The 23,801-nt window shown below is 45.1% G+C and overlaps 2 protein-coding genes across 5 annotated transcripts in view; one reads left to right on the plus strand and one right to left on the minus strand.

The window, feature by feature from the left end:
- Positions 1-5,730: 5,730 nt before the first annotated feature.
- Positions 5,731-7,259, minus strand: map1lc3c (microtubule-associated protein 1 light chain 3 gamma). The gene is made up of 4 exons (XM_012816337.3): positions 7,060-7,259; positions 6,921-6,976; positions 6,728-6,834; positions 5,731-6,472 (listed from the first exon to the last, which is right to left on the minus strand). The coding sequence occupies exons 1-4, from the start codon at positions 7,115-7,117 to the stop codon at positions 6,232-6,234; spliced, it is 462 nt and encodes a 153-aa protein (XP_012671791.2). The 5' UTR covers positions 7,118-7,259; the 3' UTR covers positions 5,731-6,231.
- Positions 7,260-9,820: 2,561 nt separating this feature from the next.
- The window catches only part of strn (striatin, calmodulin binding protein), a 58,222-nt gene continuing 44,241 nt past the window's right edge, over positions 9,821-23,801 (plus strand). Inside the window, exon 1 of one of the 4 annotated variants that reach the window (XM_031561837.2) lies at positions 9,821-10,251. In XM_031561837.2, coding sequence (XP_031417697.1) covers positions 10,033-10,251 — 219 coding nt within the window. In that variant the 5' untranslated portion in view covers positions 9,821-10,032. The remainder of the gene's footprint in view (positions 10,252-23,801) is intronic. The other 3 variants (XM_031561836.2, XM_031561833.2, XM_031561834.2) reach the window with 3 other exon arrangements.

Raw genomic sequence — 23,801 nt, forward strand, 5'->3', positions numbered from 1 at the left:
TCTCTCCATGTATCTCTCTTCATCTCTCTCTCTCTCTCTCCCCCTCTCTCTCTCTCTCTCTTTCCCCCCCCCTCTCTCCCTCACTCTCTCTCCTCCAACTTCTATCTCTTCATTTTGCAACCCATCCTTCTCCTCCTTCTCAGTGCTGTTGTAGATGTGGCCATTCCACTGCCATGCCACTCCAGGCTCCTCCTGCGCCTCAGTCAGTAGAGCAAACGGCTGATAACACCGAGGTCATGAGGTCATGAGGTCATGAGCCAGATCCTCAATTCAGATCCTCCGGAGCAATGGAGGGGACTGGAATAGAATCAAATTCAACTGAAATTGATCTGATTTATGCTGAGTTAATTGGACAGAATTGCACTGGATAAGATGAATGCAGTGCTAACTATTAAAGGTCCTTGATTATAAATGTAGTCAAATTTAGCTAACTTAGCTCACTCCTCATGGTCCTCCAGCTGTCTGTTTTGTGGGTGCACTCAACAAAAGCCCTGGTGTTCAAACACAGTCTTGGCTCCGGCAAACTTTGCTTCAGAAGCACTAAAGGAAGCGTGTATTTCATTGGCATTTGAGTTTAACATTCAAATATAAACGTGCTTGCTTTAAGATATGACCCCAAAGTGGAAGAGATTTGACCTGTTTACCTGTTGACCCGTTGGCATTTGGGTGTAAATATCAACAAATCAACAATATTTCCCCAGGGTCTGACAGCCATAAATAAATCATGAGGTTGCACTGGACTTCCTTAAAACAAGTGGCACAGCAGCAGGGGTACAGCTATCATCCTGTGTATGTGTGTGTGTGTGTGTGTCTCTGTGTGTGTGCGTGCGTGCGTGCGTGCGTGCGTGCGTGCGTGTGTGTGTGTGTCTGTGTGTCTGTGTCCGTTTAAGCAAACACACATTAATTGAAAGTCTGTTTAATGTTGAGTTAATGAAGCCCATCACATTCTTTGGCAAACAGAACACACACACTCACTCACACACACAGCCAGCCTTTCTCTCTTTTTATCTCTCTCTAGGTGTCCATCTCCACTCTTCCCTCCCTCCCTCTCACTCTCTCTCTATCACTCTATCTCTCAGTGACTCAATGTCCTTCCCTATCTCCCTCTCTTTCTGTCTATCTTTTTGTGTGACTATCTATACATTTCTCCCCCATCTCAATCTTCTTTCGATATCTCTCTCTTCATCGTCTATCTCACTGTTTCTCTGATTCTACCTCTTCCTCTTCTTCTCTTTCTCATGTCCTCTATCGTTCTTCATTTCTGTCTCTATCTTTTCTGTTTCCCCCCCTCTCTCTCTCACACACACACACTCTATATCCATCTTTCTCTCTCTCTATTCATCTGTCTATCTTTTCTGTGATTCACTGTCCCTTGTTCCATCTCTCCATCCCTCTGAGTGCTCTCTCGCTTTCTGTCTCTGTCTCTGTCTCTGTCTTTCTCTCTCTCTCTCTCTCGCTCTCTGACAGGCTCGTTAATTGCGGCCGTCTGTGCCCGCCTGGCACCGGAGAGGCGCTGCGGCGCTCGTCAGCGGGACAGGGCACAGGCGGGGAGCAGCAGGTTACCCGTCACCTGTCAGACGGGCACACCGACGCACCCCACCGCCACCTCCTCCACGGGCTGCTGAGACATGGCACGTGGCACGAAGGACGAAGAGGACAAAGAGTTTGGCTGGCTGACGGAGAGGGGAAAGTATTTAAGAGAGTGAACAGGTAGAGCATTTACAGTGGGTGGATGGTGGATAGCTCACAGGTCAGCAGTGAGTAGACCAGTGTAAACCATGAGTAAAATAGGTGTAATGTTTACAAGAGTACAGAGTAAAAGTCGGTGAACAGTTAATTGATAAATAGTGAGTACATAATGTTCTTGTGTATAGTAAAGCTCTCAGTGCTTACAGGAAACTGTATAATTTTCTACACACTACCGTTGCACAAGAACTCTTCATTAGTGTTTACATGCATATGCACTACATACACAAGTAAATGTTTACTACGTACTGGATGGTCCACCCAGATCATGTTTACAGCACAGGTGAAGAGCAGTCTGAATGTTGACAGTGGTATGGTTGTAACTCTGTATAGATGATTATTTCTAACGTCAGGTGTATAAAGGCTGCTGCGTGTTGTTTGCTCCTCCAGTTAAGATACGTGTACATAAACAGCGAAGAAAAGTTGAGAAGTTTAAACCACCTGCCCCTGGTACTTGTTCAGTAATAAACCACCTGCCCCTGGTACTTGTTCAGTAATAAACCTATATAATGGATTCATGTCAGCCCTCCCATGTGTTTGTATGGTGCCTCATGCCAAACCTCACTGAATATAGGCCTACCATGAGTCAGAAGAAGGGGAGCCCTTGTGTCCGTGGGTAAGATACCCTTTTGCAAACCTTTCACCAATATCCACCTTCAGGCTCGCTGATCTAATTTCTAAGACGTAGGCAGGGGGGTTGGGGGTGTTCGATCAATCCTGATAACACCCAGTTGTTCGGCGAACGGTTGCTAAGAAACGGCACGATGTACCGAATAGTGTGTGATCTGTGTGGTTTTTTTTTGCAGAGAAGAGGGCAGCTAATCCTTGTTCAGGAATTAAACATAGCTAAGCAGTTGAAAACATTACAGCTGTTTAAATGCATAGTGCTCATTTTGGATGGTCTATGACGGAACTCTCTAATCAGTATTCTGAGGTTTAAATTAGCATCTGCGTGTGGCTCTTTTTGGGGTGTTTTTCTTTTTTGCAGTGCCCTGCAATCCCTTTCATTTCTATGGGAAAGCAGGGAACCAAACTTGTGATTTGTCGGAAACAGAAGACTGTCAGGTGAGAATGTAACATGCACATGGGGGGAGGAAGACAGTTTAAATGACTGTTAGCAGGGGGCAGGACCAGACTGCAGAGGACCATTGGAAAAGATGCATTATAAAACCATCATTTTTGGACACTGACACTATCTAGACTGTCCCATGTCATTTGTATTTGTCATTGTGTGTGTGTGTGTGTGTGTGTGTGTGTGTGCGTGCGTGAATGAGTGAGTGTGTGTTTGTATGAACCCCACTCCATCAGTCCACCAGGTGTGTACATTCCATTTCCAGAGCAGCTAAGCAACTCCCCACTCCACCACCAAGCCTGTAGCACCACTTCTGATTAACAGCATTGGCTTTGGTGCAGCAACCAAAAAAACTCATAAAAAAAATACATTTCCCTTGGTGCCCCACACCAGAGAGTAAGACTGCTGATATCACCTGAAGCCCTTGGGCCGGGTGGCTAACTGAGGCAGGCGACACTTAATGGGCAGAGGCGATAACGGTAGCAGGACTCACTGAGTCTCGATGATGGATTTGGACTGAAGTGTTAACCACTGAGTCTGTCTGGGGTGTTGGGTGGAGATTTATTTGGTTCTGATGCTGTTGGACCGGCTAGAACCTGCAGAATGATTCTCTTTACATCCTAACGGCTGGTCATTACTCTTCAAGGCCCTTTCATGAACTCAAGCCATATTGTGAACAGAGGGGAATACACTATGAGCACGTGATTATTGCTTGTCTTTCATGGAGAAAGAGTAGATATGGACAAATAGAAATAGTAGGTAGCTTTCCGTCGTTGTACAGGCCTTCTCCTAAACACAACCCGTATTGGATAACCATCGTTGGGTAGATAACGAGAGAGATTGATCCTCATAAGACACAGCCACTGCCCGTGTTTATGAAATTAAAGAATATTCCGGATGTTTTGAGAAGCGCCAGGGTGTTGACTGTGTCAGGGTGTTAACTGTTTCACACACTCCAGTTCTTTCCCAGTGTCGAAAATCCACTTTATTTTTGTGTAATGAAACATTGCTGCCTTTAAGCAATGCAAATTAAATACTCTACTACTTCATAGTGTGTGTGTGTGCATATGCACATACTGATGTGTCTGCTCCAAAAGGGCATTCACACAGTCCTTCCCCTCTTATGACAAGTCACCATATGGTACCTCTCTGCCCTTCTCTCTCTCTCTCTCCCTCCCTCCCTCCCTCCAAAGCAATACATTCTTTTAAGGCAGCCTAGAAGCACTGCAGTCACCTCTTAGCCCAAGTGCACAGAGAGGGCTAGTCCGTAGACGTCGTAAATCTAAGGGACAGAACACTAAATCTCCTCTGCAGCTATAAAGTCTTGACGGGTATTGAACTGCGTTGGCTCTTGCGTTGTCAGGCTACATCAATACGGGCCAAGAGTTGACAGGCAACAACTCGCTCTGCACCTGCGGATACTGTGAGCGCCTCAGAGCACAGCTCAGGAGCTCCCCCTATAGGATTACTTGATGAACTACTTCTAAGTGACTGGACATACAACCCTGGCCTGGCCTGTTTGTGTTATGCAGAAGGATCGTATTATGATGATAATGAGCATAGAACAGACTAAGCTCAGAGTTGACACGGAGGTGTCTCCAGATCACTGATATTAGTGAGTACCATCTCGTCAGAGATGGTAGGCCAACCAACTACTGTATATTTTGGGTGCAAGACTATTTTCCCTCCACTGCAGGTCTGTGCTTGGCATGGGACTTCTCAGTTTAACTAAGAGTATAGTCTGCCTGCCAACAACTGACACCTTGTCCTAGTATTCTTTTCCCTATCGAGTCCACTGGAAGGCCATAGGAGTATGTTTGATGGAAGAGGCAGTCATTTGAAATTTGGTTTGTCAAAATAAATACGGTTCAGGTCGTCATACACAATGGTTAGAAGTGATGTTGTCCAGCGGCATTAGAAGAGATATCACCAAGGACCTGTGATGGCCAAAGTTACACAAGCTAATCTATAGAGTTTGTTTGGACTTATTTAACTTTGTTTGACTTGTTAACTGTGCTCATCCTTGCATGCACAGTTTAAATGTTGCCACTTTAGATGGTGTTAAAAGCCTTGAGCAAAGCCTGGAGTGTTTCCAGACAGAGTGAGAAATGTGTGTGGTGGCCAAGATACTGTTCATGAACTTCACGTCTAACTTAAATAAGCATGCCAAACAAGGTATAAACAATGATGTATGACAAAAGGGTTATTAAAATGGAACCTTGGGGCAGCCCAGTCAGCTAAACGTACGATGTTAAAATGTGACGTAGGAATGGGAATCGAGAAACGGTTCCAGTTGTAAACCAGTTCCAAACCGTCCAATCTATCGGAATTGTATGCCTCCGAGGTAATCAATTCACTTTATCGATGCCGTCATGCTCTGACAAGTTGCAGATTGCAAAAACTCATGCGTCGTCAGTTGTCCTTCGTCTAAATAAACGGCGTGAGTACCAGGGAAGCCTTGACTCCGCTCGTCGCTGTAATATTATGACGCTAACATATTATGTCTACCAGTTAACATGTTAGTGTAATCTAGTAGGCTACCAGCCTGAGCTACCTCAAATCAGCAACAAGGCTGGCTTCTTGTTTCATGTGGTGACGTTAGATAAGGCGCATCGACTGACTACAGATAAGACAACTTTGACTGAGTGAAAGCCGCAAAACTGCAATAAACAATCACAGAAACCTTGTAACCTTGTGCTTCGGTTTTGGGGGGGCTAGCCTACCAGAACATTGCTGAACGCCCGATTGTTAAGGTACGTGCTGTTACACTATAGACTACGTGGTTTCCTTCGTTAATTGTGTTAAGGTTAAGGTTAGATTTAACCGAGGAACAAATGGGTCATCGTAATTATTAAAAACCCGCAAACGACATTTGTGTGTGGAGTCAGTAATTATGCAGAATTATTAAGAACTTTTAAAACAAACAATTGTTTATTTTGTCAGTTTTACATTTCCTTCAAGTTTGCTTTCCAAAGCTTTTAAGAAAAGGAGCATTCGATCTAATGTTGTTAGGCAGACATTCTACACGGTGTTCAGACCAATAAAACCACTGCGCTGGCGTATCAAGAATCGATAAGCAGAAAAAAATTATGGCATGGTCATCAATAAAGTCTCATCAATTTCCATCCCTTCTTACCAGCCAGCCCGTGTAAATATAGACAAATTTGCCTTGCACAGAACTACTCAACTTTCCTGAGAAGCGTAAAGTCTCCACCTAGTGGCTATAGGCAGAACACAAGACCCAACCAGCAGAAATTACGCTGGTTGTCAAGTCAATTACTGCAGGCCTAAATGGTGACTTCTTGAAATTATGTACACCATTTTTTGGAAAACAATTAATTTATTAGTTTATATTATTAAAAAGACAATACAGTGTAGACAAATAATACATTAGATAAAACCTATACGAGAGCTTAATTATAAAGAAATCTTTTGGTACCGGAGAAATCACCAGCACCTCCTGCACTGAAAGACCCCTGGGTTAAGTTCAAACATTGTCCGAACATTTCTTGGGAGGCGTATGTCATATAAAGAAAACCATCTTCGTCCCGGTACTCTTTGTAGACTTGGGCCATGGTTAAAGACATGCTGGCGATGCCTTTGTTGTGGAGAAGCAGGTAAAACGCTTGGCTTGGCATTAGAGTCATGCGGTTTCTGAAGACAGAAACATAGGGGAAGCACATGAAAATCCGAAAGCAACAACATCCAATGTTTGAATAGCCTAAGCACATGGATTTGGCACTACCTTCAGTCTCCACACAAAGGAGCGAAACAAGTTGCAAAATACCCGATTCTATTTGGGCTAAGCCCCAGGCACCAACTGATTTGGTATTAAATGCTCGGTTTTGCATTAACCAAAAGTCAAACGAGTAGAATGATCTAATTTCACGCACCAGAGTTGTTACTCACCTTAAAATTGTGACAAATTGAGTCATTGTGAGCTCCTGGGGTACCAAAAACTTGGTCTTGTCTAAGGTCGGTAGATATTGCTCTCGCTGATACCTTTCAATTATGACCTATAAAAAACAAATTTCACGCATTAGTTGGTTTTGCATATTCTTAATTGACATAAAATTGGCATGCACAAAAGCCACCAACTCACCGGAACTTTGGTTGGAAATTTGGTTCGAATCCCCGCAACTTCATGTTTTCTGATGGCTGTTGATAAAACATCAGATTTTGAAAAACAATCCGCACATAGTCTGTTTACAAGTGGTTAGTCATGAAAAGGCGTTATTCACCAAAGCTTTTCCGCTGTTTGAATGGTTTGGGGTGTTGCGTCTTGTCGAAAGGAGGCATGCTGTTGATAGCCACTCCGTTTACTCGCTCCGTTTACTTGCCCAGTTCTCACGACCTCTCACCTCGCTAAACTAACTTAAGCTTGCAGCGATGTTACGAGATATTAAATAGCATGACGGTGGTGACGTAGGCATGTACCAATTATCCCTCTTGTCATAGGCTATGACGGTCATACCAGTCTGTGCTAAAAAAAAAATACAATTCTCTGCATTCTCTTGGATGTTGAAAATGAAATAAAAAGCTTAGGCTTTTGCATTTCAGACTTATTTCAGACTTAAAAAACACTATATGTCTCACAGACATTTGTCTTTTAAACACTTAAACCATACCTGGCCTACTGTTGCTTGAGTGAGAGATAGATAATGAACAAAGAGTTTGTTTTGCAATTATTTTGTCATCGCTAAACATCAACCCTGGGGAGTTTAAAGCAGCATTATGAAGGTTTGGTCTTAAAACTAGCGAGTTAACTACCCAAAAAACATGCAACTATAGCCTAGAATGCTGGTGGGATCGATGGGTGTGTTTATCTGTGCTTCACATGACCATATACCATAACACTGAATTTGAAGATGATACAAAAAGTAGTTGCCTATAAAAAACCTTCAAAAAGCAGCAACTGTTGCACAGTGTTGCGATATAGCAGCAGGACGAAGCTGCTGGTGTTCCACGAGACAGACTTGAGGATTGGCAACATCAGCCAGGCTTTCACCTAAGCATGGGGGCCTTGAGGTCGTGGGGTCAAAGGTCAAAGAGGACCTGTGATCTATAAACGTGTTTGTTCAGCCCACAGTTCATCTGGTACACACATCAACACCACTGATATTCAGGCACAAGAAAAACAGCCATCATTGCGGCTGCTGGTGCTGCTCTGTGTGTCCATGTGTGTGTGTACACATCAGGCTGTGTTCTCTCATCTGTCTGGTTGTGAAATGATCAGATGCCTCTAAGACAACAAGTAAGCAATGGAATACCATTTGAAGAGTACTACCGACTGAGGCTAACCTGTGAATGTTATTATTAGTGAGGATAATCTCTGGATATTAGGCAATTCATGAAAACACATTAATTTGTCTGACTTATTAAAAAGCTTAAAGGTACAGTGTATAGGATTTAGTGGCACAGTGGTGGGGTGGCAGATTGCAACCTGAATACCCCTCCCTCACCCCTTCTTTCCAACCGGGTAGGAGAATATATACGGTGTCACTCTGAATAATTTTTTTCCTAATCAGCAATTTACATCAACGTATATCCTTGTTTTCTGCCGTCGCCTGCCCCGATTTCGTTTTGCTTCATGTTTTTCATTTCTTTGACAGTGATGATTCATGCTCCCTTGCTCGATGATTCACGCTCCCTTTTTTGTGTGCTAAATGATAAGTATGATCCTCCATTTCTCAAACTTCTCACAACGCAAAATGGTTAGCCAGCACCAGCAACCACTGATTCCTCCTCTTCTTCTTCTTGATCTTCCAACCAGCACCACCAAATTCAGGGTGCCACTTCAACATAAAGATGGGGAGGGCCCACTCGAGAGACGGAGTCGTCCACCGGGCTATTGTAGAAACATAGGTTGGGGGGGGGGATTATACACTATTAAAAACATAATTATGAATGCTATATTCCATTTCTGCTAATAGATCCCCCCAAATACTACACACTGACTGTACCTTTAAGTAAAGTGGATTCATACAACAGTAATTGGACATGAAATATCCTCTTTGGGTACATCACAGTCTCAAGCTAATTAGTGACAAATACAGAAAATTGCCAATTAAGTTTAAGTTCTTGTGACAAAAACAGTTCCTAACTGTAAGTAAAGGGGTATCCATGGAATATCCATCATGAAAACTACTTAGAATGTTTATGGGGAAATTGTTCAATAGATTTTTAAAGTGAATTTCACTTTTTGTGAAAAGTGAATCCCCCCCCCATTGTATGCTGGTTATCAAACACAGCTTTAAACCACAGTTTACTAACAAATGTAAACAGTGTTGACTAAAACAACAAGCAGTGCAGCAACATGGCCTCAGGAGACGCTGGTTTATTACAAAAACGAAGTATGTTAGCTTTGATATACGACACCTGCAAGTCAGGTCCGTTGCTGAAAGGCGTACATGACTTTTTTGTAACCATGGTTGTAAGTCAAGATTTGACATTCTAAGGTGACACCTTGTTGTAAGGCGGAGTAGGCTGCCTGATTGGTATTCTCATTCATGTTCATGTCCACTAATGCAGTTAAGATAAAACACCCCAAATGCGTTAACATCATAAAATATTAGCCTCAACATTCACAATACAGGTATATGATTGAGGCTACTGATGAATCACATTGACTCAGCTTGTCTTGTTCTCGTTTTTCTCGTTTCTATTTTTACTAGTTGTAGACAGGAGGGATATACTAGTGCATGTGCATTACAGTGATGTAATGATTACCAGTCACTTAAAGAGATATGATGATAAAATCACTTCAATTTCTCAAGGTGTTAGTCTACAGATATTGAGTTAAAGATCTACTGTAATGTCAGTCAGTAAATGATTCTATTTTGAAACTGAAAGGCAAAAGTTTTTTATTATTATTTTAAGACAACGTAGGTAATCCATCATGCACTGATTAATTCGCGTTGGGTTCCCTCAAATCCGATTGGTGATTTCCGCGTGAATGGGGCGTTGTGACCAATCCAAATCGAGAATGTTGACCAAACGCTGAGGGGAAAAAAGCCAGGCGTGCGTTTGGAGTTGACGTCACCGCATGACAAGACAACCAGACATGAGTTTGCATGCTCAGCACCAGTAGAGAGAGCTGTGGGAAACGAGATACATTGTCCATTTTGTGCACATAGACGGATATATACCAAAGCGACAGAGGAGAAAACAGGCAACACAACTGGACATTGCGACCTCCCCAACCTGGCCTGGCCATGGATGAACAGGCAGGGCCCGGTGTGTTCTTCAACAATAACAACAACTCGTTGTTAGCCAGCGGCGGAGGGAGAGCACCACAACCCGGCGACGGCGGGGGCGGAGAGGCGGCTAGGGCGCAGTACAGTATCCCGGGGATACTGCACTTTCTGCAGCACGAATGGGCCCGGTTTGAGGTCGAAAGAGCGCATTGGGAAGTGGAACGGGCAGAATTACAGGTATGTATCCACTAGACGTGTTTTGGTTTTTAGATAACGGGGGTTAACAGTGGGCTGGAATGTGACAAACAGCTATAAACATTCCACGGGGCTGGATGTTTTCCCCTTGTGAGGGGCAGTTCAGGAGCAGCCTACCAGTGTTACGGAGCTATGTGGTTAGCCTCGGCTAACAGGAATGACGTTGGGCATTCATAAGTTGTGGCAGTTGTCTCGCTTTAACTTTTAATTTCTTCACCCAACCCTCAAACCCACCAGCGTTTTCGAGATAAATCATTTAGAACGACCCAATTTGGGGTTGTAGGGAGGCAAGCTAGTAAACGTTAGCTTGTTAGCCAGGTTACCTTGTTCCAGACGGCCGTGATGGAATTCCAAAAATGTTCACGCTGCTGGAATTGTTTGACAAGCCTCCACACCCCGCCCCCTGTTATTGAGGCACGAAATGCAACCATGGGACTTCTGTCCTTAAACGCTCGATGCATCGCTTCACCTAAATCCAAGAAGAAATCAGAAAGTGTATATAAGCTATGAATTACCTTGGCATGTACACTTTGTGGGAGCCAAACCCTTTATTACACTGCTACGTACCACAGGTGCCAACAGCAAAATACGTTAAGACACTCTTCGCAGTCCCATTTTACACATAGCCTACAACTTCCAGAGGTTTTGCTTTGTTAATCCACCACTTGAAGGGTTTTGCTTTTTGGTCAACTGCACTGTTGTGATAGCCTGGCTGCAACGTTCAAAATATGAAATTTGACGCCTGACCAGAGATAAATGTACAACTGGATGCAATAGCACTGTTTTGGAAAACATACTTATGTCTTGCTTTTCATTTTGATTAATCAAGTCGTTAAGGTTATGCACAGCTAGAAGACCCCCCCCCCCACACACACACTTTAAAAAAATGTTGTCTAAATCTCAAACATAAGTAACATCTGGCATACTATGGCCCTTTTTCAGTACTAGGACATCTGCCTCTTGTATGGTTTGTCCCCTCCCTATGCTCCTGGACACGTGTATCCTGGATGTCACAGAGCCAAACACACACCCACTACCATCACTTGTGTTGTTTAAAGGTTTGGTCCTTGATTCTGTGACAGTCTGGTCCTTGATTCTGTGACAGTCTGTTGATATTCGCACTCAACAGCCAATCAAATGTACCCTTTTCTTTCATGCAGTGTTGGAGTATATTCGCCTTGACTTGCTATTTGGGGGAAAACATTGACCACCGAACAAACGAGTTTGTCGCCAGGAAGTGCACGCATTAATCGGAAAGGTACTAGTCGGGTTGGGTTTGATGCCAGAGTCCTCTGCCACACCAGCATTCCACGCAGAATAGTGCGCCAGAAAAGCTGAAATCAATCCTGTTTTTTGCGCACATAACGGACAAATGTGTATCTCATAACATAGCATTTACACCACGACATGAATCGTACTATTATCCATTTGTTCTTGTGCAGACATATCTCCACGGTGCACGGACTGAGCCATAAGCGCACACTGAGTGAGTTCACGTACATGGGCAGTGAAGGGAAACGCTGAAGTCTGTTGCAAAATCGCTGATGTGTGAAAATCAAAATTTGGTGACATATTTGACTAAACATATCTTTAGACTTCTGGTGATATATGAACGCCTGCCCAAAAAGCTATCAGGTATGAAGACATCTAAAGAGAGCCTTCCCAAAGGGCTATCAAGTATGTAGACATTTTGCGAGGGTAACACTAAATCTCTGTTTCTGATTGGTCCTGGAGTGCAGTAAGGCATTTATGACTCACCTATGACTCTACGACACTTCAGATGGCTGTGAGTTACAGCATTGTAACGCACACTGATTTTTTAAAAGGGCAGCAACCCACTGGAGAGGGATCCGAACCAATGACGTGTGTCCCTGTTTGGCATTTGTGCATCACTGGCTTTGAAGTGGCTGAGATCAAATGAAGCCATCGTACATACGCAGCCACACACACACCCACTGAACTCATGTGCTTTATTATGACCTCTATGTGAGATAACTTTAAATTAGGAGAATCTCTTCCCCCTCTCCTGCGTGAGTGGGTGAGTATGCTGGGGGAAGCCCGTGAGTCTACATGGTGAAGCTTTGGAGTCTTCCTTAGAGCCCCCTTAACGGGGAGACAGCGGGCTTTAGAGAGAGCAAGAGAGAGAAAAAAGAGTAAATGTATAGCTGTAAGTGGCTTGAATGCCCCCTACAGCAAGAATTTCATGCCTGCTCTATCATAACTGGCCCAAACCAGAGCTATTATGCAGTGTGTGTGTGTGTGTGTGTGTGTGTGTGTGTGTGTGTGTGTGTGTGTGTGTGTGTGTGTGTGTGTGTGTGTGTGTGTGTGTGTGTGTGTGTGTGTGTGTGTGTGTGTGTGTGTGTGTGTGATCAAGCTTAGCATATTATTCGTTAAGGTCTCACCATCTCCATGCCAACGGCTCTGCTTTCCAAGAAGCAGGTGGGATGAGATGAGAACAGCACACACTAGAACCCAACCGAAGCGAGCCCAGGAACACACACACATATACACATGTATATTTCATAACAAATTGTATATGTGTGCACATTTACACAGAAACTCACACATTTTCTCTCTCTCACACACTCACTCTCTTTCTCTCACACTCATACACACACTCTATCTCTCTCTCTCTCACACACTCATACACTCTCTCTCTCTCTCTCTCCCCCACACTCACACACACACACACACTCACTCACTCACTCACACACACACACACACACACACACACACACACACACTCTCTCTCTCTCTCCCTCACACTCCTTCACTCACTCACACCTCCCACGACATAGAGAGGGAGGAGGCAGGAGAGAAATCCTCAGTGAACCGCTTCAACTCGGCACACGCCTTCTCCTCCACCTCCACCACTCCAGTGACGGCAGTGGCGGCTGCGACATTGTTCCTATCAGGCCAAAGGTGAGACAGGTGTAGTCCAGAGAACCGGTTCCACCAGCAAGGAACCAGCCAAGTGTCTCAGGGAGCACAAAAGGAACTTTAGGACGGATGGCTTAAAGCAACAGTGAAGAGTTTTGGTGTAACACCACCAAGATAACGTGAACTACCTAAGCGTGTTAGGTAGTGAAGGGTGTTGCTTTAAGTCTGGCAGGTGCAGTCCCCTGTTTGACTCGGAGGCATTGGTTCTTCTGATGCTCATTCGACAGAGAATCAGAATGCAGGGGAGTTGTGTTCGCACCATCCAGAGTGTTCGCACAATCCACAGTGTTCGCACAATCCAGAGTAATGGAGGCTATCAGCTGCAGACCCTATGTGCTCATATGCTGTTGGATACATCACTAAAATGGCTCTCTGAAATTCCACATGAACACCTGTCAGAGCTGTTTAATCAGTGCGGAAAGTTGGCAATGAATGCTTGGTGGGTTTCACAATTATGTCATGAATTGTTCCTTATGGTGGATATGTATGTTTGCCTAGGCTAACGGCATCCTCTGCTTGACCCCTGTGACCAAACAGCACTTGAGTGTTGTCAGTGGAAGCGGCATGGACGCGTCTGGCTTATAAACATCCGACCATCACGGGAATGCTGGGAATGCACTCCTTCCTCCTTGGCCCCCTAAACATATAGTTCATTACTGTAGCCAATCGAGTGTCGTGATGATGCCATGTTTATCCTGCCAGTTGGTTAAGGAGTGGTAGAGCAGGGAGAGAGGGAAGACTTGCATTTGGAGGGGTGTCCCAGGGGCACGGAGGAGAGATGGTGCCCCCCTCCCCTGTTCCTGTTCCTGTTCAGAATGGTCTGTCCCAAACCAAAGTCCCGGTATGAGCAGGGTTCTCCCCGTTTGTGCGATCTCTCTCTCCCTTTCTTTCTCTCTCTCTCTATCCCCCTCCTCCACTCTGGCGTTTTTATTTATGTACGATTTTATTAATTTATTTATTTGTATCTGTGAGCTGGGCCAGTATGACTCATTCTGCGCAGTGGTTTAGCAAGCACACACACACACACACGCACACGCACTCGCACTAGCAAACTCACTTTCTCCTTGCTACAGTTTTAGTCTCCTCAGGAACTCTAAATGGGTTCTAATGAGTTCTAAATGAAAGTTCTCTATCAGAACTTATTTGTCCACACTTTCTTTCTCTGCCTTTAAACCTTTAAATCTTTATTGAGATGGGGATTGGGGAAAGAGGGAGAGATGTAGGAAGTTACAAACAGAAAGAAAAGGACCATGAGAGAGAGACAGATATTGTATTGGTACTGTACCTGTCTGTCTGTCATCTCCTTTTCCACTCCAGCTGTTTCATTTTTTACTAGCTGTGTATAGTTAGGGTGAAGTTGTTTGTGTGTGTTTGTAGTCAAATATCGTGGTGTGTGTGTGTGTGTGTGTGTGTGTGTGTGTGTGTGTGAGAGAGAGACTTCCTCTCTGGCCGGTGAGGCTGCCCCTGCCATGAGTACCCCTGTCTGGTATTCTAACGAGGGGCCCAGTGGCTAGCCGGCCCAACACACACGCAGACAAACGCACAGAGAGAGGGTGAACAAACACACACATACGCATATACGCACAGAGAGAGGGTGAACAAACACACACACATATACTCAGGATAACACAGGAAATGCACACACAAATGGAAACACTGACACTTTCTTCCACATGCACGCGCCCTGCACACACACACACACACACACACACATTTAATTCTTATGCGAACAGAGACATACACATAGGTCTGGCTATTTGAAATTGGCTAGCAGGGTGTGAGGCCATCTTTCTTGTTTCCCTTGCATCTGTAAGGAGCAGGTGTTTCCATAGAGTTTGTGTATGAAAGCCATTCGGGTTTACCATAGAACACTCCTTAGGACTCCTCCTTAACTCAAACATTTCAACTTGAAAACACACTTTAAAACAACACGACACACTCTTTAAATAAAAAACAGCACACACTCAGAACACTTTCCCTTGTACTTCACTTGTACTTCACTTGTAACATCAAATTGTTAACCTGCCAAACCTGGGTAAGTTAACTCAAGAGTAAGCGGTGAACCTCCTAATAAGAGCCCCATGGCTTCACTCTCCCAGCAAAAACAAAGCCATGGGACTCTTTTATTAGGTGGTTTACCACCAGCTCTGAGTTATCCTGCCCAGGTGTGCCACCAGCTCTGAGTTAACCTGCCCAGGTGTGCCTCTCTGAACCACCTACTGGGAATACTCCCCCAGGTCGCTCTCATTTCCTTTGCCTATCACATCAAACAAACACAACTAATGCAACTACAACTGTGCTGCTTGGCAACACCATCAACAGATACTAGTACAGCTACAACTGTTACTATGGCTACACCAACAACAGCTAGTAGTACAGCTACAACTGTTACTATGACAACACCAGTTAGACCTACCACTGTAGTAACTAGTACAGCGACAACTGTGCTGCTTGGCCCCAACAACAGCTACTAGTACAGCTACAACTGTTACTATGGCAACACCAGTTAGACCACTGTAGCTAGCACTCTACCTGATGCACTTCTTATGGTGTCACTTAGCTCATCCCTCGTCCCAGCGCCTAGCACTTAGCGTGTGTCTGTGTGTCAGACCCGCCGTGACTGGCTCCAGTCAGACCCCATCAGTCAGTCGGTCACCACCCAGCCATTATCCACTCATGGGTATCGATCCGGAGGTTGTTGTGGAGAGGTAGAGGGAGGGGGGCGGGCAGGGGGATACGGGATGGCCTGACCTATCAGCAAGGGTTGTGGGTAAACCCTAAAAGGGTGATTTTGACCGTCCTTTGCTTTTAGTGATTTGCTTTCCATGTATTCCTAGACAGGCTGTTTGCTTGCCAGTGACGTTGTCAGTCTAGGTGCCCGGGGTGGTGGTGTTTATAAGAAGAGTTGGAAAGATGGAAAGATCATTCAGGTCGGTAAGAAGAATGACCTCTTGTTTAGACTCATGTCGATTGGTCAGGAAAAGGCTTGACGTGTTGCTACCCATCGATGTTGATTGATGTTTCCTGATTGATGTTTCCTGAGCGATCCTGTGATGTTCACTGAACACTCGTTTCAGAGGCTTTAAGCCTGTGTCCCAGAAACCACAAGTCACCCAGTCTGAAAACACTGGAGTGAACCTGGAGCTCAACTGGTAGAGCCACTGGGAGAGCCGCTGGGAGAGCAAGGTGCTAACAGCGCCAAGACCACGGGTTCGATCTCCCAGGGTGCTCCACAAAAATGTATATCTGTGCTGTAAGTGGCTTTGGCTAAAAGTGACCTGCTGAATAATTAAATGTAGGCCAGGCCTTAATGTAAAGTGCTTTGTGTGTTTAGTGTGTGACATTAAAATAAGCTCACACACTGACTGTTTTGACTGGAATAGCCAGGTTGACTGCGTTAGTCTGCATCGCCTTCATTGAAACGGAGTCCACACCGACGTCTTCATGTTGGGGACAGTCTGCTCTAATCAGTGCATCGGCTCCAGAGGAGGCTCAGTTAGAGATGAGTAGGAAGGAGGAGAGGCAAAGACAGACAAAGACTTTGTAATGCTGGAAACACCAAGAGACACTTTTTACTGCCATCTTTAAAAAGAAAGGGAAAAAAAACCTTTGTTTTTGAAAGCATACATAGCTGAGTCAGTTGCATTTTTGTTGTAAAATGTCTGGGTAACAACTTTCTTTGCCTTGGAAAAAAGATACTTTCTTTGCCTTGGAATACGAGACTAATAAACATGTACAGGGCAATCGCTAACCCAACGTCCTGGGACAATCGAGTTTTCCCGCCAGAATGTAACAACACCCTGTACGGCGGCCAATCTGAAATGATCCCCTGAGTTAGCCAAACTTTAGTAAGCATGATATTTATGATTTTTAAAACAATTATTATTATTAATTCCTTCTTGAATATATCTGCCTTTTTTTAACACATTTGGGCTAGTCCATTTTGGGCAACCAGGAAACTTGTATGTTGTGGAGTATGGCTGCCGCCCGCCCCGAAAGGCCTACCTGGGATTTAAGACATTTAGCGAGCCCTGGAGCAGAGGCCGTCAGAGGCAGAAGTAGGTGAGGGTGAGTCCCTGTGATGTGACTCCACCCGGGGGTGTTTTGCACCCACCAGCAGCTGACCTCAGCAGTAAGCTGTGTTTGTGTGTGTGTGTGTATTAGTCTGATGTGAGTGGGGGTGGATGTGTGTCCTCGCCATCTTAAAACACTTGCACATACCAACATACAAGCTTAGACACTTGTGCACTCGTATCAGGCTGACTTGAGCTGAAGAGAGACAACGTTTTTGTGTGTGTGTGTGTGTGTGTGTGTGTGTTTGACACTAGTTTTAGACGACATCTCAACCATACCCGACACACACACACACACGCACAGTTTAAGCCTACAGCCACTGCCCTTACAGTCCACACTCTGTGTCTGGCCTGTTCTGGCTTTCTAACTGTGGTAAGCTATTCCCATCAGCGGTGCTGTTGGTGGACAAAGACAGTTGGCCGTCATGTGCTGCTTTGTGTGTCTGTGTGTGTGTCTGTGTGTGTGTGTGTGTGTGTGTGTCTATTTCCGATCAGTGGTGCTGTTGGTGAACAGACATTTGGCCGTCATGTGCTGCTGTGTTGGTTTGATTTGATGCAACCCATTGTTGTAAGTGACGTTGGCAGCAGAGATGCCAAACTCAGTTGGCAATATATACACACAGCGATACCCAGGGGAGCCACACACACATACACACACACAGTTATATCCCAGAGGAGCACAGACAGATCGAACACTCGTGTATATGTACACACACTCCCAAACTCACAAGAAGACACACATACGCAAACACACACACCCATAAACGCTTACGCCACACACACACACACACACACACACACACACTCCCAAAGCACACACGTAGCAATACTCAGATTAGCACCAAATGTGCGAGTGACAGAATGCCGTGTTTTTGTTTCAACCTACATCACATTATGACCAAGGCAAGAATATGCTATATGCTAAGTTGCACACACCACACACACACACAACCACACACGCACACGCACACGCACACACACACACACACACACACACACACACACACACACACACACACACACACACACACACACACACACACACACACACACACACACACACACACACACACACACAGTTTGTCCTTTGTCATTGAAAGCAATTGAAAGCATTGTCCCTGATGAGGGGTGGGCTAATGAATAGCAACCATCTCTCTGGCCTCAGCCGTGTAAGAGTGTTTTATTTTTTTTCTCGGAAAAAGGTTCTTGCACTTCACGGTCAGTCCTGGGCCTTTCTTAAGGTGTGTGTGTGTGTGTGTGTGTGTGTGTGTGTGTGTGTGTGTGTGTGTGTGTGTGTGTGTGTGTGTGTGTGTGTGTGTGTGTGTGTGTGTGTGAGATCATTGTTGAGCTCTAACATGCTCCAGCGACACTCCACAAGCCTTTTGCTGCTGTTCCCACGGTTACCTTCACATCAGGCCCCTGCAATATGTGTAGGCAGTTCAGCGCTGTGTGTGTGTGTGTGCGCTGGAGAGAGGTGGCGAAAGAATTTAGGTGTGCACTTCATTTGAGTCTGTGTCCAATTATCAGCAATATAGAGAGAACACACTCTTTGTGTGTGTGTATGAGAGAGAGAAAGAGAGAGGTGGTAGTGTACTTTTGAAAGATGGCTGCACTTACACGTGTGACTAATGGAAAATAAACACATTGTGTGTGCTTGGTTGTGTCCATGGTTCATGGATGTGGGTTGGGTTTATGTAAGTGTGATTACCTAAATGAAGATGGCAAACAAAGTGTGAGTGAGTGAAAGAGAGATAGAGAGTGAGAGAGATAGAGAATGTGTGTGTGTGTGTGTGTGTGTGTGTGTGAGACTGAAAGAGCCGTGCGATGTGTTTTTTAGTCCATGTAGGAGTATGGAGATGAAAAACTAAAATAGTATGGGGTGTGTGTGTGTGCATTTATGTACTAGAGCAGCGTTCATGGTGTGTGTGGGTGTATCAGACACTGGAATGTGGACAAGATATGTGGATAGGTTAGTGAGTTTATAAAACAAAGGCAAGAATTAATTGGTGTGTTGCGTTTGTGTGTACAGATGTCCCTGAGTGTGTGTGTGTGTGTGTGTGTGTGTGTGTGTGTGTGTTTGTGTGTGCGTGTGTGTGTGTTTTGTGGGCTCTGAATGGAATGGCATGTGTACCTGCTTGTTCGTGGAAGCTCTGTGCAAACACACAACAGCAGCAACACCTTGCAGCTCAACTGAGCCCTTTGTGTTAGGCTGCCAGTCAAACGCTTTTCTCGTGTGTGTGTGTGTGTGTGTGTGTGTGTGTGTGTTTCTACCTCTCTCCCCCCTCCACACACACCACACACACACACACACACACACACACACACACCATCTCTTCAGCAACCTTGTGTAGCATCAAAGTGTTTTGAGGATCCACTGACCACTCCAACGAACACACACAGTCTTGTCTCCTACTCAGGGAGATATCTTAACGGGTCACGCAAAAGGGAGATATTTTTGTGCTCTCTCGTTCCTCGTGTGTGTGTGTGTGTGTGTGTGCGTGTGCGTGTGCGTGTGCGTGTGCGTGTGCGTGTGCGTGTGCGTGTGCGTGTGCGTGTGCGTGTGCGTGTGCGTGTGTGTGTTCGCATGCAATGTTACCTCTCTGTCTTCACCCCCAGTAGCCTCCCCTGCTCCACGCAGCCCCCTTTCAGTTTAGTGTGTGTGTGTGTGTGAGTGTGTGAGTGTGAGTGTGTGTGGTGTGGCCCCCCTTTCAGCTACACCCAGCGCCAACCACAAGGCATCTTGGGATTGAGGACACAAAGTCCGAGCATCCTCCAAAAGACAGGTCATGCGGCTGAGCTTGAGTTGGCAAAGGGTGACATGGGGCAGGGCAGGGTTTCTGACTGATTCGCTGGGACAACTGACCCCAATTCTCCTCTCTGGACTCAGATTAGACTGGGATTGGGATTGGGAGGTTGGGATTGATTCAGATGTTGATTATAATGTGGATCATGACGAGGAGATAATATAATATGGATATGGAGTGGATATGGGTAAAAGATCAGGCCCACAATCTCACACGGTTAACGTTAGATAGAGTTAGCTTAGAAGGCATGTATGTTGCCATAGCTACCGTTACGTATTTACACATTCATACACTCAGTGAGCTACACAGTTTTGCTTGTGGAGCAAAGTTACATGGTTCACCTAAATTTACTTATTAAAATACACAATTAAAATACACAATTAAATACACAATTAAATAACAATTCTCCTCTCTGGACTCCTATTAGACTGAGGTTGGGACTGATTCTGATGTAGATGTGATGTGGATCATAACATGGATGGATATGATAAAATATGAATATGAAGTGGGGGTGATATGAGAAGATACTGATATGAATTTGATATCCATATGATAGGAATGTATTATATATTATTATTGTTATAAATTATTCATTATCATATCACGTCCAAATAATATCAGATTCATGTATTGATGTGATATGATATTGATGTGATGTGATATTGATATATGATTTGGATATGGTGAGATATCGATATGACAGTGGAGGGTGTGGTGGACTCCGAGCGACTCTGAGGGATTGGGATCTCCGGAGCAGAGATGCTTTAAGAGGCCGTGAAACAGATTGGCACAGGCTGGAGCATGTGCTCGTGGTGCTTATCGCCTCCAAGACAGACTGGCCCAGATTGAGGAAATGTTCTCATCTGTGAGCAGGAAGGCAGCTTTCGAGAGAGAGAGAGAGAGATAGAGAGAGAGAGATGGATGGAGAGATTGATAGACAGGTAGGTAGATAGATAGCGAGAGAGGGAGACTGACAGAGGGAGAGGGATTGATAGAAGAGGAGAGGAGAGAGACATTTTAAAGGATAGAAAGGAGGCAGGGACGGAGGGTTAGGTTGGGTTGGTGAGGAGGACACAGGCGGTGACACTGACATAGTGGTTGTGTATGAAACGAAGTTGTTGACTACTAGAGTCTGTGTAGAGATTGGGGAGAGTGATGAGCGTGGATGGACTAGATCAGAATAGAAAAGAATACAATACAATACAATACAACAGAGTAGATAGATGCAGTAGTATACATTTGATTGGAATACAGCAGAAAAGAGTCTCTTTGGAATAGAATGGATTAGAGTAGATAGATGCAGTATTATACATTGGATTGGAATACAGCAGAAAAGAGTCTCTTTGGAATAGAATGGATTAGAGTAGATAGATGCAGTATTATACATTGGATTGGAATACAGCAGAAAAGAGTCTCTTTGGAATAGAATGGATTAGAGTAGATAGATGCAGTATTATACATTGGATTGGAATACAGCAGAAAAGAGTCTCTTTGGAATAGAATGGAGTAGAGTAGACTCCAGGGAAGGCATGTCGGGGGAGAGCGTGTTTAGAGTGATGGAACTCAAGGCACCATGAGAGGAGAGCAAAATGAGGAGTAGAAGTGGAGCTGTCGGAGAAGAAACAGACTCCGAACGGAGAGATTACAGACACGTAACATGGGAACGCAGTACGCCGGTCTCCCGAGTCTCCCGAGGCCTCACAGCGCCTACTGGAGACGCGTCGGAAAACAAAACGGAGACTGTTGTCAGAGCGTTTCATCCCCATTGAGGTTCACAGGCTGTACGAGGGCTCACCAGCTTCACCGTTTTCTGCTTATTCCCCATGAATATTTGATGGCCTACCCCCATTCACTGTTCCTCAAGCATTGGCCATGAGCAGAGTGATGACGCATTTTTTTTTTTTAAATGTTACATTTTCCCTCACGCCTGGCATCGGAATCCGCTCGAGGTCTAGTTCTTCCTGTTCAGAGGGAGGCTGTTTTCATGCCCAATCACCCTTGCGCTTGATTAAAGAGGCTCAGGCTCAGGCCCAGGCCTTGGGCTCTGTAAAAATAAACAAAGTTCATTGTTCTAACCAACTACACAAATAAATAAAACTGAAGTGAACTTGAACCACTCTTTTATTTTTAGTTTCAGACCCTCCTGATGTCTGTGGATTTTGCTTGATCCCTCCGTCTTTAGCCTGCTAGTCCTTGCCGCGGCTCGCCGTCTCTCGCCGTGTCTCACGTGTCTCTCGAGTCGTGAGCAGTTCAGTTATGAATCTACTGGCAGGGCTTTCGTAATGGTTTGGGAATAAGCTAATGGGGCACGATAAGGTTTCGTTAAGGCTCTAATTGTGCCGTCCCCCATTCCTCCACACTTGATATTTCTCTCCCCCTGAAGGGACTGAACTGAACTGAAGTGTGTGTGTCTGTGTCTGTGTGTCTGTGTCTGTGTGTCTGTGTGTGTGTGTGTGTGTGTGTGCGCGTGTGTGTGTGTGGGTCTTCAAAGGCCCCCAACGTGGGTGTGATATCAAATTAGCATTGCGATTTAAACGCTGCAGAGGAGGGGATTTGCAGTCCCCTGGCTACATCAGTCACCCTCTTATTACTACACACACACACACCCTCACACACACACACACACACACACACACCCTCACACACGCACACACGCACACACACACGCACACGCACACCCTCACACACACACACACGCGCGCACACACACACACACACACACACCCTCCTATTACTTTTGTTGTTCTTTGTTAAAGGCCCCTCCAGCTAAGGCCCCCCCCCCCCCCCCCCAACATCACACACACACACACACACTTTTAGAAGTAAAAAAAGTAGCGAATAGAATAGATGGATGACGCACAAATGTACTGCATGAGGCTTTCTTCAGCACGTACTCTGCCACCCACATACTAGCCTCAGGACTCTCTGCTTCACTGCATTATGGGTTGGGTTTGGTGATTTCTTCTTTCAACGGCCGCATTGGTTTTCAAAGCCTGATGGGAGTTGCGTGGCTCATAGATCAGAACCTCTCATGTGACACTGGTCATGGGCACGGGGCGTCAAGGTTACGTGGCAACATGGCAGAATTCAGACCATTCTGTGCCCAGCCTTTCGCGCCATAGCAAGAAGTTGTCCCGGAGACATTGGAAGTTACAGGATCGCAACGTTTATTCGAGCACCACTGAACAATTCACAGTGTGTTGATTACTCACCATGTCTAGATTGTGACGTAGAAGAGTCGTTCACCAGCCCCCTAGTCTGCACGGTTTGATTGACAGCCATCACAGCCTCTTTGTGACCGCCTTCACTGCTCTCTTCTCAGCCATTGGATGAAAGCCAGGCTTTTAGAAAAGCTTGGCTCTGTTGCATGTGTATGACCCAGGTTCCTGCTCTTGATGCAGTGCTATTAAATAGAGTAGAAACTATGCCGCAATGACATAAGCGACTCGTGTGCCGGGCGGGTAAAATAACTTATTTCTGACAGCTAAAAAGCAAATGACAAATGAAAATGCAGGACATTATCTCAGTATGGGGGGTGCAGTACAACACAAAGCAGGATACCTGGGACCTTGCGTACAAACGTTGCGTATACCATCTTTCTCGGTGGGATGTAGTAGTGAAATGAACATTTCTAACGTTTTTTTTTGGCATTTGGCGACACTAACATTTAATGATCTACTAACATTACTAGTGTATGAGTCTGTAGACCTTTACA

Source organism: Clupea harengus, chromosome 24, assembly GCF_900700415.2.
Source record: "Clupea harengus chromosome 24, Ch_v2.0.2, whole genome shotgun sequence".
Lineage (NCBI taxonomy): Eukaryota > Metazoa > Chordata > Actinopteri > Clupeiformes > Clupeidae > Clupea > Clupea harengus.

Excerpts from the sequence above, each read along its gene's own strand:
- map1lc3c (XM_012816337.3), bottom strand. The coding sequence starts at position 7,117 with ATGCCTCCTTTCGACAAGACGCAACACCCCAAACCATTCAAACAGCGG. Across the intron at positions 6,977-7,059 it reads CAAACAGCGGAAAAGCTTTG|CCATCAGAAAACATGAAGTT; the intron begins GTGAATAACGCC and ends TTTTATCAACAG. Across the intron at positions 6,473-6,727 it reads CAATTTGTCACAATTTTAAG|AAACCGCATGACTCTAATGC; the intron begins GTGAGTAACAAC and ends TTCTGTCTTCAG.